This window comes from Bos mutus, chromosome 6, assembly GCF_027580195.1.
Source record: "Bos mutus isolate GX-2022 chromosome 6, NWIPB_WYAK_1.1, whole genome shotgun sequence".
Lineage (NCBI taxonomy): Eukaryota > Metazoa > Chordata > Mammalia > Artiodactyla > Bovidae > Bos > Bos mutus.
The window spans coordinates 35825099-35841817 of record NC_091622.1 but is presented as its reverse complement, the minus strand read 5'-3'; the positions used below and the strand labels follow the sequence as shown (position 1 = coordinate 35841817).

Genomic DNA, 16719 nt, shown 5'->3' with positions numbered 1-16719 from the left:
GTGGGATTGCTGGGTCATAAGGCAGTTCTATTTCCAGTTTCTTAAGGAATCTCCACACTGTTCTCCATAGTGGCTATACTAGAAAGTAGTTACTTTTCAAAAGTAATCCATTTTCTGAAAACTAATCAGATGAGTTCACCAAAATACTAATCAAACATAAAATGTCTTCTGATAATGTCATGGGTGAGTTGAGGTGGATGAAACTGGAGCCTATTATACAGAGTGAAGTAATCCAGAAAGAAAAACACCAATACAGTATACTAACGCATATATATGGAATTTAGAAAGATGGTAACAATAACCCTGTATACGAGACAGCAAAAGAGACACTGATGTATAGAACAGTCTTATGGACTCTGTGGGAGAGGGAGAGGGTGGGATGATTTGGGAGAATGGCATCGAAATACGTATAATATCATATATGAAATGAGTCGCCAGTCCAGGTTCGATGCACGATGCTGGATGCTTGGGGCTGGTGCACTGGGACGACCCAGAGGGATGGTATGGGGAGGGAGGAGGGAGGAGGGTTCAGGATGGGGAACACATGTATACCTGTGGTGGATTCATTTCAATATTTGGCAAAACCAATACAATATTGTAAAGTTTAAAAATAAAATAAAATTAAAAAAAATAAATAAATAAAAGAAAAAAATAAATAAAAAATATTAGCTTATTCCTCTATGCATAAATATGAGGGCATGTAACCCAACCCAGCCTAGGTGTCTCCAAAAAAAATGAGAGCTAACTCCCCAGGGAAAGATACGTATTTGCAGGATACCTGGTTGTAAGACTTCTCATACTGTTCAGCAACAGATGAGCTTCCTCCTCTGGAAACTTCTAGTATAATTCTTTCTCCCATGTCTGTGAACAGTAACTATCAAGTGATCTGGTTGTGTTTTTATGATAAATTCATAATTAAAGGTACATTTTTCAGGGGAGGGAAAGCACCTCCCACATCAAAAACAGTAAAGGAACAGAATATTGCATTTAAGGCTCTTTCTGAAGGTGCTGTTTCGGTGAGCAGGGCAGCAACTTCTATCTGCATGTATTTGTCAATGTGTGTTGTGAGCATGACTGCCAAAAAATGATTAAAGGGATAAAAAAAAAATGCTCTTTGTAGTCCAAGCTTTCTTTAAACAGAGGTCTTACTATAAACAAGGAAAGCTGATGGAATGTTTTGTACTCCTTTTGCCAAACTCTGAAACTAATGAACCCTAATCCGCAAAGCCACCTGGGAATAACAAGATCTAGTCAGTGGAGTTTCTTTCCTTTTGGCAGAAGTCTCCATTACGGCCCAGCTCAGTGCAACAAACTGGAAGACGTCACTGGGTTATTTGGTTTTAGTAAAATACCTATTCTCAATACATTATAAACCATTTTCACTGTCATAAATATAAGTATTTTATTTTACATCATATGCATTTCTGGGGAAGAAACTGGCTTTGAATTCTACATATTTCTTCCTGTTGCTGGTTGCATGATTTGGGGCAAGTCTACTTTCCAAAGCTGCACTGCCTCATCTGTATAATTGAAAACCTACACCTCCTAAGACATAATGGAAATTAAATGAGATAATTCGCATTCCATTAGCGCTGAGAACAGAATAAGCACATAATAAATGAGAGATGTGAGAGCTATTAATTTTAACAATTAACAGATACAATAAAGGACTGCAGAACTTGGGACAACATGTCACTATTACCAAATTAACCTAGTGATTTAATCTCAGACAGCATTCCTCAAATTTGACAACAATGCAATTCAGTGAGTGTTTATTGAACAATTACAGCATGCTGGGCCTCGGGCTAAGTCCTGGCATCATTAGTGATGCTGGCTGCTGTCTTAAAGAAGTAGAGTATCGAGCAGGGAGACAGACACACAGACTCCTACCTCCAGTAATGAGCACAACTGCAGTAAGAGCTAACTGCTATGTTTACTGAATAGGAGGCATAATATAGTATGTATAGTTCCCCTTTTTAAATTAAAAAAACAACCCTATGAATTAGGTACTGTTATTCTCAAGTTATCAAGGTGAGAACTGAGATACAGAGAACTTAAACTTGCTAATAAAGCGACAAATCTAGGATTTGAATTTCTGGCAATCTCACGAAGGAGTCAGCAATCTTAACTATTATGCCACCCTGCCTCTTATATTACTATAAGATATTTACTGAGCAGTAACAGATATTTACTGAGCAACTTACCGTCTGTAAGCTGAGGTGGAATAAATAAGGGGGAATAAATCAGACCTATTTCTGCACCCTGGAGTTTGTGGTATAGTAGGAAAGACAAATTCTAATCACATAACTGCATGAATATATACATATGAACGATGATAAATGTTAGAAAAAATTGTGTTAAGTGAAGTGAAGTGAAGCGAAGGTCGCTCAGTCGTGTCCGACTCTTTGCAACCCCATGAACTATATAGTCCATGGAATTCTCCAGGCCAGAATACTGGAGTGGGTAGCTTTTCCCTTCTCCAGGGGATCTTCCCAACCTAGGGATTGAATACAGGTCTCCTGCATTGCAGGCAGATTTTTTACCAGCTGAGCCACAAGGGAAGCCCAAGAATACTGGAGTCGGTAGCCTATCCCTTTTCCATTGGATCTTTCTGACCCATGAATCAAACCAGGGTCTCCTGCACTGCAGGTGGATTTTTTACCAACTGAGCTATAAAGGATGTATAATATATGCAATATTATTTGAGAATATATACAGGGCACACAATCAACTCTGCCTGAGGCAGACAGTGGTGAGGAGAGAAGGCCTTTCACAGGGTAATAGGAACAGGAACAAAGGTACAAAATAAGGAACCTGAAGTGCCTGGGCATGGAGCAAGTACAAAGAAGTGGGGGCAAGAGCTGAGGCTGAAGGGCTGTGCTGAAGTCACACTGCTAAAGGCATGTGTACTGTGCTAAAGGGTCTGACTATTATTCAGTACACAGTGTTGAACAAAGCATTTTATAATACTTATTCCAGCTACAGTGGTGGAAGAAAGACTTGGGCAATAAACAGTTTTGGGCCAAAACGTCCTCAGACACTAACCTTTGCTGATAATAAAATGCCCCAGATTACATTCATATCTTTTTCACATTTTAACTGTGATATTCAGTAGAGTATGAGGAATGAGTAACTTTGGGTTGCCTCCACAATGCTCATATCCCTGCTTCTGCTCTGCCAATGTCCCCAATTTCTATTGGTGTGCAATGGGGTTCCCAAGAAGGTGACTCCTCTCCTGGCTTAGGGTGAATCATGTGGCCTAGACTGAGTCAATTAGTATATTCCTATTTTCCAGCCACAGTAATTTATGACGGTGAACCTCAGGAATTTTCCTGGGAATGCTACAACAAAAGGTTCTCTCTCATTTCAATGAACATAGTAATGCAAGGAGAGAATTCTCTATAGGTCTCTCATGTTCCTGCATGTCTTAAACAAAAGCACTTAACTGCCTTTGTTCTAAATTGTCTTTTCAAGGTGTCTGTATAATGAACAGTCTTAGAAGATTAGAAAGATTTGCATCTGGAGCAAAAGCTGGTTTCCTTAAAGCCTTGGAAGTCAGAGATAGCTTCTCCCTCTGGAGTAAAGGGCAGTCATGCTTACTGCCTGTTATAAAAGAGTTAGGTTCCCTAAATTCAGAACACTTCTCTGGTAACACAGTCAACTGCTAAGGTATCATCCCTATGAACCTCTTCATATCACTGTGTGGGAAGTGGAGTTTGAGCAACTAGCATAAAAAAATGCTGGCATCATTGGACTCAACGGACATGAGTTTGAGCAAACTCTGTCAGACAGTGAAAAACAAGGAAGCCTAGCGTGCTGCAGCATATGGGGTCACAAAGAGTTGGACAAGACTTAGTGACTGAACAATAACAACATTGCTACTGCAGGGAATAAGAAGGTGTCCTTCATCTCAAACTTAGGAGTCTCATGTCTCCTAGTAGCAACCATGAAACTGGCAGATTAACTTGAGATCTGGCAAGACACCACCTAAACCAAGTGATCAAACTCAGCACCAAATAACGAAACAGACATTCTACGCTTCTGGTACACAATGGAGAGCACACAACAAAAAGGTCACCCTCGATCTAGAAGAAGAAACAGTGAGATAAAACTAAACTACGGGACATTCTGCAATAACTGTTGGCAAACTTGTTCTGTACAGGCCCAGATAGTAAACATGTTAGGCTTTGCAGGCTATAAAGTCTCTGTTGCAGCTATGCAACTTGCTGTTGTGTGAACTGGTATGGCTGTGTTCAATACAACTTTATTTACAAAGACAAGTGGTGGGTCTTGACCAAAGAACTGGTTTGCCCACCTTTGTTCTGTCCCATGACAACTGTTCAAGAGTCTTTCAAAAATTTCAAAAATGCCAATATCATGAAAGAAAAAAAAAGGCAGGATGACTGTTCTAGGCTTCCCTGGTGGCTCAGAGGTTAAAGCGTCTGCCTCCAATGCGGGAGACTCAGGTTCGATCCCTGGGTTGGGAAGATCCCCTGGAGAAGGAAATGGTAAACCACTCCAGTATTCTTGCCTGGAGAATCCCATGGACGGAGAAGCCTCGTAGGCTACAGTCCACGGGGTCACAGAGAGTCGGACACGACTGAGTGACTTCACCTTCACCTTCAATGCTATATATGACAATAAACTCAATGCTGGATCCTTGATCAGGTGGTGGACTTTAAAGTCATTTGGGGTACCACTGAAGAAATTTGAATAAGGACTAAAAATTATCCTATATTTATTTTATCAATGTTATGTTTCTTCAGTGCAATAATGGAATTAAGATGTCCTTGGTTTTTATGAGATGTATGTTGAAAACATGATGTCTGAAAATTATTTTCAAAAAGGAGAGAGAAAGTAGATGTGACAAAATGTTAAAAACAAAATAAGCTATCTACTAATCTTTACCCATCAATATTATGGGTCTATAGGTGAAAATCAAACTGTAACAGTTAACTGAAAAGAAAACTGGTATCTCAATGGACAACACAAAATGGAGATTTTCTTGAAAACCAACTTTTTGAAACTTTAAGGAATATAATTACATTTTATTGTACCAAGAATCACTTCAAAATTTCCAAACATAGAAGGTAAGATAGATTTTGCCAGGTATATTAAAATTGTCAACACCAAATTGGTTGTCTTATCTCCATTTCCTGATCTTGAAAAAATGATTCACAGGCAGTCTTTTAATTTTTTGCTAAGGCCTAATCAATAAACATGATGTTATGCTCGTATCTGCCCTGTCAAAGTCTGTATGAATGTTCAAAGTATGTTTTTGTTAGTCTTAGCATTTTATGAGAGAACCCCTCTACATTTTCCCCAAATAGCCACAACTCTACAAGACCCAAACTAAACTCATCAGCTTCCCAGCCTTCAAGTAAGTTCCTTTTCTTCTAGTTCTCACCTTGATTAAGGCATAAAATGTCCATTTGAAATGTCCATCTGGAAGAAAATGTCCATCTGGAAGGCATTCCTCTGTTTCCTTGCCTTGTACCAAGTCCTGAGGCTTTTTATCTATTTACTTTCCTTCCCTACCTATCACATTAGTCAGGCCCTTCCCAGTTCTCATTTGGACTTGTAGCTTCCTCATGAGTCTCCTCCTTTTTAATTCTTTCTGTTGACCTGATCTTATTCCCCAACAAAAACTGTTCTATGGCTTTCTGCTTCCTATAGTCTATAATCCAAACTCTCTGACATCATATAAATTGCAGCAGACTATTTCTGCACATCCATCTCCTGCCACTTCCCTAGACACACTATATCCTCTAAACTGCAAGACTGTAAACATTCACGCTATCTCCTTCCCTTTGTACGTGCTGTTCCCTCTGCAACACACCCTCTTACAATACAAGTTCTATCTTGGTTACTCGGTACCTACACAATTTCTCGATGACTTCAATACAGGCAGAGCAGTGTTGACATTTTAAGCAAAGAATACATTTTAAAATTTACTACACTAGGCTTTCCTTAGTTTTCATATTATTATAGAGGGAAGATTTTGACACCTCATGTATGCACCATATTCCAAAAACATGCTAATGAATCTTAATCTTGTACCTTTGTTCAGACCTCTCCTGAGCTCCAAACCTATATCCAACCACAATCTATTTGGAAGCTTGAGATGCTAAAGCAGAAAGCTTGCAGAGCATGCAGCAGATCTGGGGTTCAAACCATCAGGTACATGGTCTCCAGCCAGCTGGTTCCCCAGACCAGGGACCTGAGAGCCATCTTTGCCAATTGCCTTTCCTTCACCTCTCACACCAAATCCATCACCCAGTTCTAGTGAGGTCATTAATAAAGATCCCAACTAAGTCTGCCTTCCTCATCTCTATCCATTCCAGGCTTCCATACATTATTGCTCCAATAACTGCAACTGCTGCCCGACTGATTTTCCTACTTTCATTTTTGCTCTCTCCTGACTTTATTCACCACATAGGAACTAGATTTATATTTTCTAAACATAAATGTTGTTGCAGTTTTCTTTATCTAAAGCTTCTCTTGTGACTCAGACAGTAAAGAATCTGCCTGCAATGTGGGAGACCCCAGGTCCAATCCCTGGGTCAGGATGATCCCCTGAAATAGGAAACGGCAATCCACTCTAGCATTCTTGCTTGGAGAGCTCCGTGGACAGAGGGGCCTGGCAGGCTACATACACAGTTCACGGGGTCAGACACGACTGAGTGACTGTCACGCTCCAGTGGTTTCTCATTTTGTCTTGGCAAAATGCCCCAATTCTCAACAGCCTACAAAAGCCTTCTTCAGCCTCAGGTGAAGGTGCTCTCTGCTGCTCTCAGTGGACTTCAGCCTCCCAGCAAGCAGCCTTGCTTCAACTGTCTCTCCTTAGGTCCTCCCTTGCCACATGTTGCTACAATGTTTAAAAATTCTCTACCCCCAACCTCCCTTCTTTCCTCACCTACTTTCACTCCTATTTGGTCTCAGATGAAATGTAACCTCCTTCAAGAGTTCTTCCCTGGATGCATCCCTTTAAAACAGGCACCACTGTTACAGGCTGTCAGTGCATGCTACTGTCCTTCCTAGCAATGCATTTAATTTGCAACTAAATATTTGAGAGTTAGTCTCTGTTCCTCACTGGATTGAAAACTCCACTACCAAGTTAAAATCTAAGTGCTTATCTTCTAGTTCAGTGTCTGTCATAATGTAGACAATTATTATTTTGAAGAAATAAAGTAAATGATGCAAACCACAACAATAGAGGCTAAATGTCTGATAAGACAAAGAGAAGCAATAATCAAAATAGACATGACTCAGCATGAAATGACCAAAGGGACTAACCTCAGAAGGTGAGCAAAATTCAGAATAAGTAAGCAAAATCACTATGGGCCAAGATAAAATAGAACTACTTGCAATAATATGCATAATTCATGTATTTACATTCTCTCTGATTATGCCAATTTTCAGAACTCAAGATTAAACTGAGACTTTGGCAGTATAAATTTATGCTTCCATCCTGAGCTTGTGATCTAAAGAAACTATTTCTCTATGCTTCTTTCTTCCCTAAGAACAGGTAACATTTATGTCATGAAAATTTACTGTAATGATGAAAATTTAAAGGGGAAAATAGTTTGAAAAGTATAGCATTATCATACTGTAATATGAATGAAATGGGAGAATAAAAAACAACTCTGCCTAGTGTCAGACCAGCATCATTCTAAAAAATATTGTAATACAGAATTTTTCTCACTGGTGATTCTGTTCTAAAATCTATTCAGTACACCATATGCAGATTAATCTTAATATACACTTATGTCTGGTCCCCTCACTTCTTTTATCACGAAACTTCACTGCTAGTATTTTTAATATACAATTAATTCTCATAGCTTCTTAAGAAAGACACTAAGATTGCAACTGAGAGCTAAATGGATAAGTACGTTGAAATGAAAGATACCAAAAGAGGAAATGTAAACAACAGTAAGCCCGTATACAGAAATATGGGCTTCCCAGGTGGCACTAATGGTAAAGAACCCGTCTGCCAATGCAGCAGACATAAGAGACACAAGTTTGATCCCTGGGTCAAGAAGATCCACTGGAGGAGGCCATGGAAATCCACTCCAGTATTCTTGCCTGAAGAATCCCATGGACAGAGGAACCTGTCAAGCTATGGTCCACACCATTGCAAACAGTCATACGTGACTGAAGCCACTTTGCATGCACAACAAGCGGAAATACATGGAATTTCATTAGCAATATATGAAGTAAGCAATTTAGAACAAAGTCTTAGTTTTAGTCCTTTTGGCTCATAGACAAAAATTAAGTCATAATACCTAATGCTGATGAGGATGTATGCAATTGGCACTCTCATATTTTCCAGTAGCTGTGTAAATTTTTATAACTCTTTAGTAAAAATTTAACTTAGCAATAGGTTTTAAGGGCCATAAAAATATTTTTATCTTTTGAACTGGTAAATCCACTTTTAGCAATCTATCCTGAAGACATAATTCTTGCTAAGAAATAAACTTTATGCTGGAAAGTGTTTAACTCACAGTATTTATAATCACCGAAAACCTGAAATAAAATAATGTGAGAATGATTATCACTGTTATTATGAAGTCTGTACTAACAAAGAAAAATGCTTATAAAATATATTAAGGGAAAATAGTAGAAAATAAAATTGCTTATATATTTTTCAAATCCATTCACATATATGTAGGAAAAGACGCAAAAATTATTTACTAAAATTCTAATAGTGATTATATTAATAGAAGTAGAAAGGGAGGAGCTAGATTTTTGCTATTTTCCTTTACTGTCTTTTTCAATGTAATTTTCCTTTTACGATGAAATTAACAAAAGAAATCTTCAGTGGCTCCCCACTATTGGCTTAATAAGGTTAAATTTATGAGTACCTTCTCCTATTCAGGGTCTTCAGTTCACCTCTACTTTCACTTGAATCTTACTCCCTAATTGCATCCCTCCCTGAACATGTTCCCTCCCAGTGAGTTCAATAGTGCTCATTTTAAGTTTACTTAGTTGAGTAGATTTTTTTTTTTTTTTCTTTTTGAACACTTCCTGACACACTCTCTGTGGGATGGAGATATATTTAAGGTGACACAATGTGGAACTTTTAAGAAAAGTTCTATTCCCATAAAAAGATTGTTTATGAAACCAGTAACCTATTTAATTTGGAAACAGAAAGCTCTATACTAGTATCACTATCACTACACCAGTAATTTTTTTTATTTTGTGGGCAGAAGAGTAATTCATTTTATTGCCAATGTACCATATATATCAAAATAGGAAGTAAAGTTGCTTCAATTAATCAGTTTAAAGGAGTTGAGTTATATTCCACAGATAGAATTTTGTTCTCTTATTTAATATTCATTCCATTAAAATTTTAAGAGGCAAAGCAAACAAACATTCAATATTGATTTTTCAATATAATAAGTAGGTAAAGCTAATGACAGGATTATAAGAACTGAGGTAGTATCTAGTGATGGTTTTAAGAAACTTCTTTAGCATTTATAGTTATTCAATGCCTATAAATTCTGGGTATGAGAGGCCTTAACAAACAAGTACATTTTACAGCTACATCTGATAGTGTGCAACAATAAATAAATATTTATCACATTGAGGAAAAAGTCCAAACTTTGTGGCCTAATATGAAACTTACCCTGTAATTTTCCATAGCAATATCCACAGTACTGGTAAGGTTGTTGGATTCCTAGGATACCCCTCTAAAGCCTATCTTTACATTGAGAATTATCTTATTACATTGAGAGTTTGGTAGGACAGCCTGAGAAAGTCCTGTATGCTAAAAGTTTAGTTGACATATAGAGTGGTTTTCAGGATGGCTGATGAGAATATGAAGTCATGTGCAACAGGACACCTTTACACAGACATGTCCAATGTGGATAACTGAGAAGGGCTGTTGTCATCATGGAGAAAATAAAGTCACTACAAAACAGTTCAGAGCTTTTACACCTAAGAAGGACTCTAAGTTATGGTTAAATAAATTTTTTAAAAATGAAGAAAAAAGGCCCTGCACGCTCACTCCATGTCCTAGGCAGTACATCAATTACTTAGTGAACTTTAATTCTCACAACTTCTCTGCCATGGAGGCAGAATAATGCAATACACCATGTAGGACTACAGTAATGGGAGAGGCGCTATGAGGGTAAAGAGTTTGATCTCTAGGTTCAAATATATCTGGCCCTTATTATCCATATAACCTTAGGAAAATTAACTAGCTTCTCTTAAGCTTCCATTTTCTCATGTATAAGGGAAGAAGAAAAATGAAGGTATTGGTAAGTACTATTAAACTAGCAGTAGAAGCGTTGGTCACTTACTCGTATCCAACTCTTTTCCATCCCACCAACTGCCCGCCAATCTCCTCTGTCCATGGGATTCTCCAGGCAAGAATACTGGAGTGGACTGCCATTTCCTTCTCCAGAAGTTTTTTCTGATCCAGGGACTGAACCCAGGTATCCTGCATTGCAGGCAGATTTTTTGGCTGTCTGAGCTATAGGGAAGTCCTTCATCTATAAAGAAAGAAGAAAAATGAAGATATTGGTAAGTACTGTTAAAGTTTCTTCCAAGCACATAATAGAGTTGTATTTCCTGTTTTCATTGTGGGTGGGTGATGCAATATGATTAGTTCCGGCTAAATGAGTTATGACCAGAAGTGAAGAAATTATTTTTGAGTCAAGGACAGAGGAGACTGGCAGGCTACAGTCCATGGGGTTGCAAAGAGTTGGACACAACTAAAGTGACTTAGCCTGCATGCATGCAAGGCATTTAACTGTCAATGCAAGATCCCACAGAACTCTTTTTCCTCTGGCAACACAATGGCCACATTTGAGATGGGTGGAGAAGGAAATGGCAACCCACTCCAGTATTCTTGCCTGGAAAATCCCATGGATGGAGGAGTCTGGTAGGCTACAGTCCATGGGGTCGCAAAGAGTTGGACATGACTGAGCGACTTCACTTCACTCTTAGAACTGGACATGGAACAACAGACTGGTTCCAAATTGGGAAAGGAGTATGTCAAGGCTGTATATTGTCACCTTGCTTATTTAACTTCTATGCAGAGTACATCATGAGAAACACTGGACTGGAAGAAGCACAAGCTGGAATCAAGATTGCCAGGAAAAATATCAATAACCTCAGATATGCAGATGATACCACCCTTATGGAAGAAAGTGAAGAGGAACTAAAAAGCCTCTTGATGAAAGTGAAAGAGGAGAGTGAAAAAGTTGGCTTAAAGCTCAACATTCAGAAAATGAAGATCATGGCATCTGGTCCCATCACTTCATGGCAGATAGATGGGGAAACAGTGGAAACAGTGTCAGACTTTATTTTTCGGGGCTCCAAAATCACTGCAGATGGTGACTGCAGCCATGAAATTAAAAGATGCTTACTCCTTGGAAAGAAAGTTATGATCAACCTAGATAGCACATTGAAAAGCAGAGACATTGCTTTGCCAACAAAAGTCCATCTAGTCAAGGCTATGGTTTTTCCAGTGGTCATGTATGGATGTGAGAGTTGGACTGTGAAGAAAACTGAGCACCGAAGAATTGATGCTTTTGAACTGTGGTGTTGGAGAAGACTCTTGAGAGTCCCTTGGACTGCAAGGAGATCCAACCAGTCCATTCTGAAGGAGATCAGCCCTGGGATTTCTTTGGAAGGACTGATGCTAAAGCTGAAACTCCAGTACTTTGGCCACCTCATGTGAAGAGTTGACTCATTGGAAAAGACTCTGATGCTGGGAGGGATTGGGGGCAGGAGGAGAAAGGTTCGACAGAGGATGAAATGGCTGGATGGCATCACCGACTCAATGGACATGAGTTTGAGTGAACTCTGGGAGTTGGTGATGGACAGGGAGGCCTGGCGTGCTGTGATTCATGGGGTCGCAAAGAGTAGGACAAGACTGAGTGACTGAACTGAACTGAACTCTTGTCAGAAAAGATCCTCAAGCAACCAGAATAAACAGAGCCCACTTGTCAATCTAAATTGGACAGGTGGCATGAGCAAGAAACAAATGTAGGTGTAAGCCACTAGGATTATGCGATTGCTTTATTACTGAAGTGTAACCTAGGCAATATAGATTGATAAAGGTAATTTCTATCTTATAGTGTCATGAAGGTTTAATAAAGTAGTATCAGAAGTATTTTTCATAGTGTCTAGCAAACAGTTCCCAGGTGGCTCTAGTGGTAAAGAATCTGCATGCCAATTCAGGAGAACTAAGAGACGCTGGTTCGATCCCTGGGTTGGGAAGACGCCCCAGAGGAGGAAATGGCAACCCACTCCAGTATTCTTGCCTGGAAAACACCATGGACAGAGAAGCTTGGCAGGCTACAGTCCATGGGGTCACAAGGAGTCGGACACTACTAAAGTGACTTAGCAACAGCAAACAGTAAAAACTCAAAAAGTGACATCTATAAGATGATTATTATACGTTATTATCTTTTATCAGTTAGGATACTGAGGTTGTAAAATCTTCTGTAATGTGCCTCAGGACACACTGCTGTTGAGTGACAGAGTTGCTTCTGTAACGTCCACAGCCAAAGATCTGTTTATTTTTAAAGTCATCTCACTCTCCTCTTGTCATCAAACATGGCTAAAACAAATACCCAACCCTCTAATAATTATTATCTTTTTGTTCATACATGTGCCTTTTTTGTTACCGTTCTAAAACCCTCTTTCTGTTACACAAAAATTTGACTTAACCTCTATTTCTTCCACAAAGTCAACTGGAATCGATTTAATTGCAGATAGTCCATGGTACTTATTTGAAACATAATTTCATGTGATTTTATAAGACAGCTGTGTATGGCATGGGGTGTAAAGAAAGGAAACTGCATTTCCCAGAATCCCTTGCCAGTAGGATTCTGGTTAATTTCTTCTAAGGAGGAATTCCAATGAGCTTTGAAGGCAGAGGAGAAAACAACATACTTTGAGGATTTTAACTGCCTCATGGAAATGACTGAAAGCAAACAGATTGGATGTTAATCATGTTTTTACATTTGGAAGGAGTTTACTATAAACCTTGCCTCACACCACCACAAAAGAATCAACAAACCACTACCATTACCACAAAACAATATCAGGCCAAACTAAAGAAGTCTTCGCTGTGCAAGACATAAAACAATTCCTGAGACACCAAACTTCCACGAACAGCAGGCAAGCTGTAGTTTAAGGAAGATATAATCACTGCACTCACTGACAAGGGAGTAATGCCAAGGAGAAAATTCTAAAAGGTGAAGGCAGCTTTCAGAGAGAAAAGGACATGCAATTCCTCACAGAAAGTGCCTCCATGACTTCTGTGCATGTGTATGTGTGTGTCCTGGAGTGAGAGTGGGACTGTTTAGTACAAAGAGTACTGTTTGTACATGGGATGGATGTGTGTGGAGGATGGACAATTTGTCTTTTAATTTCACAGAGTCTCAGAATAAGGAGAACCATGTCTAGACCTGATGGAGCATTGATGTGTCTCCTAGATATTTTGGAGATTGAGTTGGTTGTAATGACTGGCTGGTTCTTTGGGTTTTCATCCATACAGAAGGACTGAGTGTGTTTTCTGCAGGGTAAGAGAAATGGAAAAAAATGTATTTGGCAAACAGAAGGGCAGGCTGTAGCAAGAACAATGTTATGTACTCATCAATTCCTAGTTCATCTTCCTTTTCCTGGGCACACTGGAAAACTACATTGACAGACTCCCACAAATGTTACTGAATTCTGGAATGTGAGCAAAAGGGACAAGAGTAGCTTCTGTTGCTAAGGCAGTTAAGTATCTATGAACTCTGCACACACTTTTTTTTTCTTTTTCACTTCTGAGATTGCTGCTAAGTCGCTTCAGTCATGTCTGACTCTGTGCGACCCCAGAGATGACAGCCCACCAGGCTCCCCCATCCCTGGGATTCTCCAGGCAAGAACACTGGAGTGGGTTGCCATTTCCTTCTCCAATGCATGAAAATGAAAAGTGAAAGTGAAGTCACTCAGTCGTGTCCAACTCTTAGTGACCCCATGGACTGCAGCCTACCAGGCTCCTCTGTCCATGGGATTTTCCAGGCAAGAGTACTAGAGTGGGGTGCCATTGCCTTCTCCACTCCTGAGATTAGAAGTCACTTTTTAGATGACATAGTTGAAAGATGGAAGCAGCCTGAGACCTGAATCACTGTTTGGGCATTTTCTACCTATAAATCCTCCTCTGGCTGCATTGGACTGTGACAGGAGGGAGAAATAAACTTTATAAATGAAGTCATTAATATTATGGGGCTGTTACAAAAGTTGTCACTAATGATTGTGATCGGACTGGTCATACTTATTGAACAGGACAAACCAGGGGAAACTGGAACAAAAAGGTCAGTGAGATCTTTAGGGCTAATGAGCAATCATGGCAATCAGGTTACGATTTGGTTGTTTGCCAAATACAACAGTGAACTCAAATGTAGATCTGAGATCAGAAAATCAGTCCGGCATAGTGATGTCTTAATTTAGTTGCTAGTATATATGTCTGGGCTCCAGTTCCTTCAGGTAAGAAACAGAGTCTTTTCAACTTTGCATCCCAGGCACACAGTGCAGAAGAGATAAGATGAAATGTCCAAACTGAGCATGGGCTTCAGGCTGTTTCTCAAAGCAGAGCAGATATGCAAGAGGAGATCATTTTGGTTGTAGAAAGTTAGCGAGCAAGTATCTAGACCCAGACTTAGGAAGCTGGGTTCTCAGGACCAGTGAGACCAGGCCAGCTATGCTGTGCATGCCACAGCAGTGCTAGTCAAGAGACATTTCACAGAGGTCCCTCCATTCCTGGGCCTGGGGTCACAGCAGGTTATAGCATCTGGAAAGAGGCTAAGTATAGAGGTTACATTAGCCAAGTTATTAGATTAAGAGATTATGCAGGTACACGCAGATATACCATATTTATATTATCTTTTAAAATGACTATTTAACTCTGTATTATTTTTTACTTGATAACATGTATGCAACTTAGCATGTATGCATATATATGTTTAAAAATATCATAAAACATAGGAGAATATTATCTAAATAACTGAATCTATATGTCATTAATCATAAAGAGATTCCAGGAATTCTTCCAATAGATTAGTGGTGATTTATGAAACTAAATAAAGAATATGCTTGCAAAAAATAAAAGATTTAGTTGTAGATATAACTAGTAATAAATGAACAAAGGTATTCACTTTTCAAAATTTTACACTACTTAGCACTGAAGAGATAGGTTTGCAAAGTGATTTCCCGAGATAATGAAAGAAGCAAAGAGAATTTTATCATCCAGAACTTATATAGAGAAGATGGAAAAATATAGAACATTTTCTATCTGGTGAAATAAACATATATCTGTATGTACAAGCATATGGGGGCACACAAATCTGATGGGAAATTATAAGATGAAAAGCTCTAAAGGAACAAATCAGGAAAAGAAATAAAGCCCAGAATCTTAAATTCCAGAAATATTTGTGTTTAGTGGTTACTGAACTCTTTCCACAGGAAAATGTGCTAAATTTTACTAGATTTTTACAAGCACAAATTTTCTATAATCACACACACAAACGACACTGCTTTTATATGATATAAAATTTAAAAATTGATTGATTGATTTGTTCTTAATTATTTATTAAGGGTTCACTATGTCCTGGCATTGTGAAAGTATTACCAAAATAAAAGGAAGGGAGAAAATGACATGATTCCAAAAAAATTCTCTAATGTAATAAAGACACTCAACACATCAGAAGAGGCTGTTAATAAGTAAAGCAAATATATTTAAAAGAACTGGTCATTAAGCTTCAGTATCACATCACAGAAAACGTATTTAAAATATACGTCTGTGGAGGAAAAAGTGATAAACATTAAGAAAAAAGATTTACCTTAAGAATAATAGATATAGAGTAAATTATAACAGAGATTGATGAATCAGGGAAACAAATACAATAACTACAATAAAACAAAGACTACAATAAAGATTTTAAAAACAAGAGGAAAGATTAAAATTTGTATGCCAATTAATTAAAATAGACTATTTTCTAGAAAATATAACATCAAAAAACTAAAAATAGAACTACTATATGATCCAGCAATTCTACTTCTGGGTATATATCCTAAGAAAATAAAAACACTAATTTGAAAAGATACATGCACATTAATGTTCATAGCAGCATTATTCACAATAGCCAAGACATGGAAACAACCTAAGAGGGACAAACTACTACATATAAAATAAATATACTACAAGGACATATTCTTCAGCACAAGGAATATAGCCAACATTTTATAATAACTTTATGGATGGAATACAATCTATACAACTTTTGAATTACTATACTATATACCTGGAGTAATATATTATTAGAAATCAACTAATTTTAATAAAAACTAATAATTAAGAATAAAAACATGAATAGGACTACAAGCCCAAAATAAATTGAATAAGCAGCTAAAAAACAACTTGCCAAACAAATTTAAAAAGCAAAACAAAATTAAAAACACATAAATCAGTAAACCTCACTAGACCCAGACACGTTTATAGATATTCTATCAAATAATGAAGGCACTGATAACCCTCATCTTAAATTGTTTCACAGAGTAGAAAAGATTCTCCTCAGTCCATTTTATTAGGCTAGCACAACCTTTATACCAAAAATTGATTAACAAAACATTTTATTAACTTAGATGCAAAAATACTAAGTAAAATATCAGTTATCCAAAACCTTCAAGGTATTTAAAAACATGTATCAAGGTAAGGTT

At 38.1% G+C, this 16719-nt stretch overlaps 1 protein-coding gene across 1 annotated transcript in view; it reads right to left on the bottom strand.

Annotated features, from left to right (window-relative positions):
* The window catches only part of FAM13A (family with sequence similarity 13 member A), a 311477-nt gene that overhangs the window by 148826 nt on the left and 145932 nt on the right, over window positions 1-16719 (bottom strand). Inside the window, 1 exon segment of the mRNA XM_070372152.1 lies at window positions 10305-10496. Within this exon segment, the coding sequence (XP_070228253.1) occupies window positions 10305-10496 (192 nt within the window).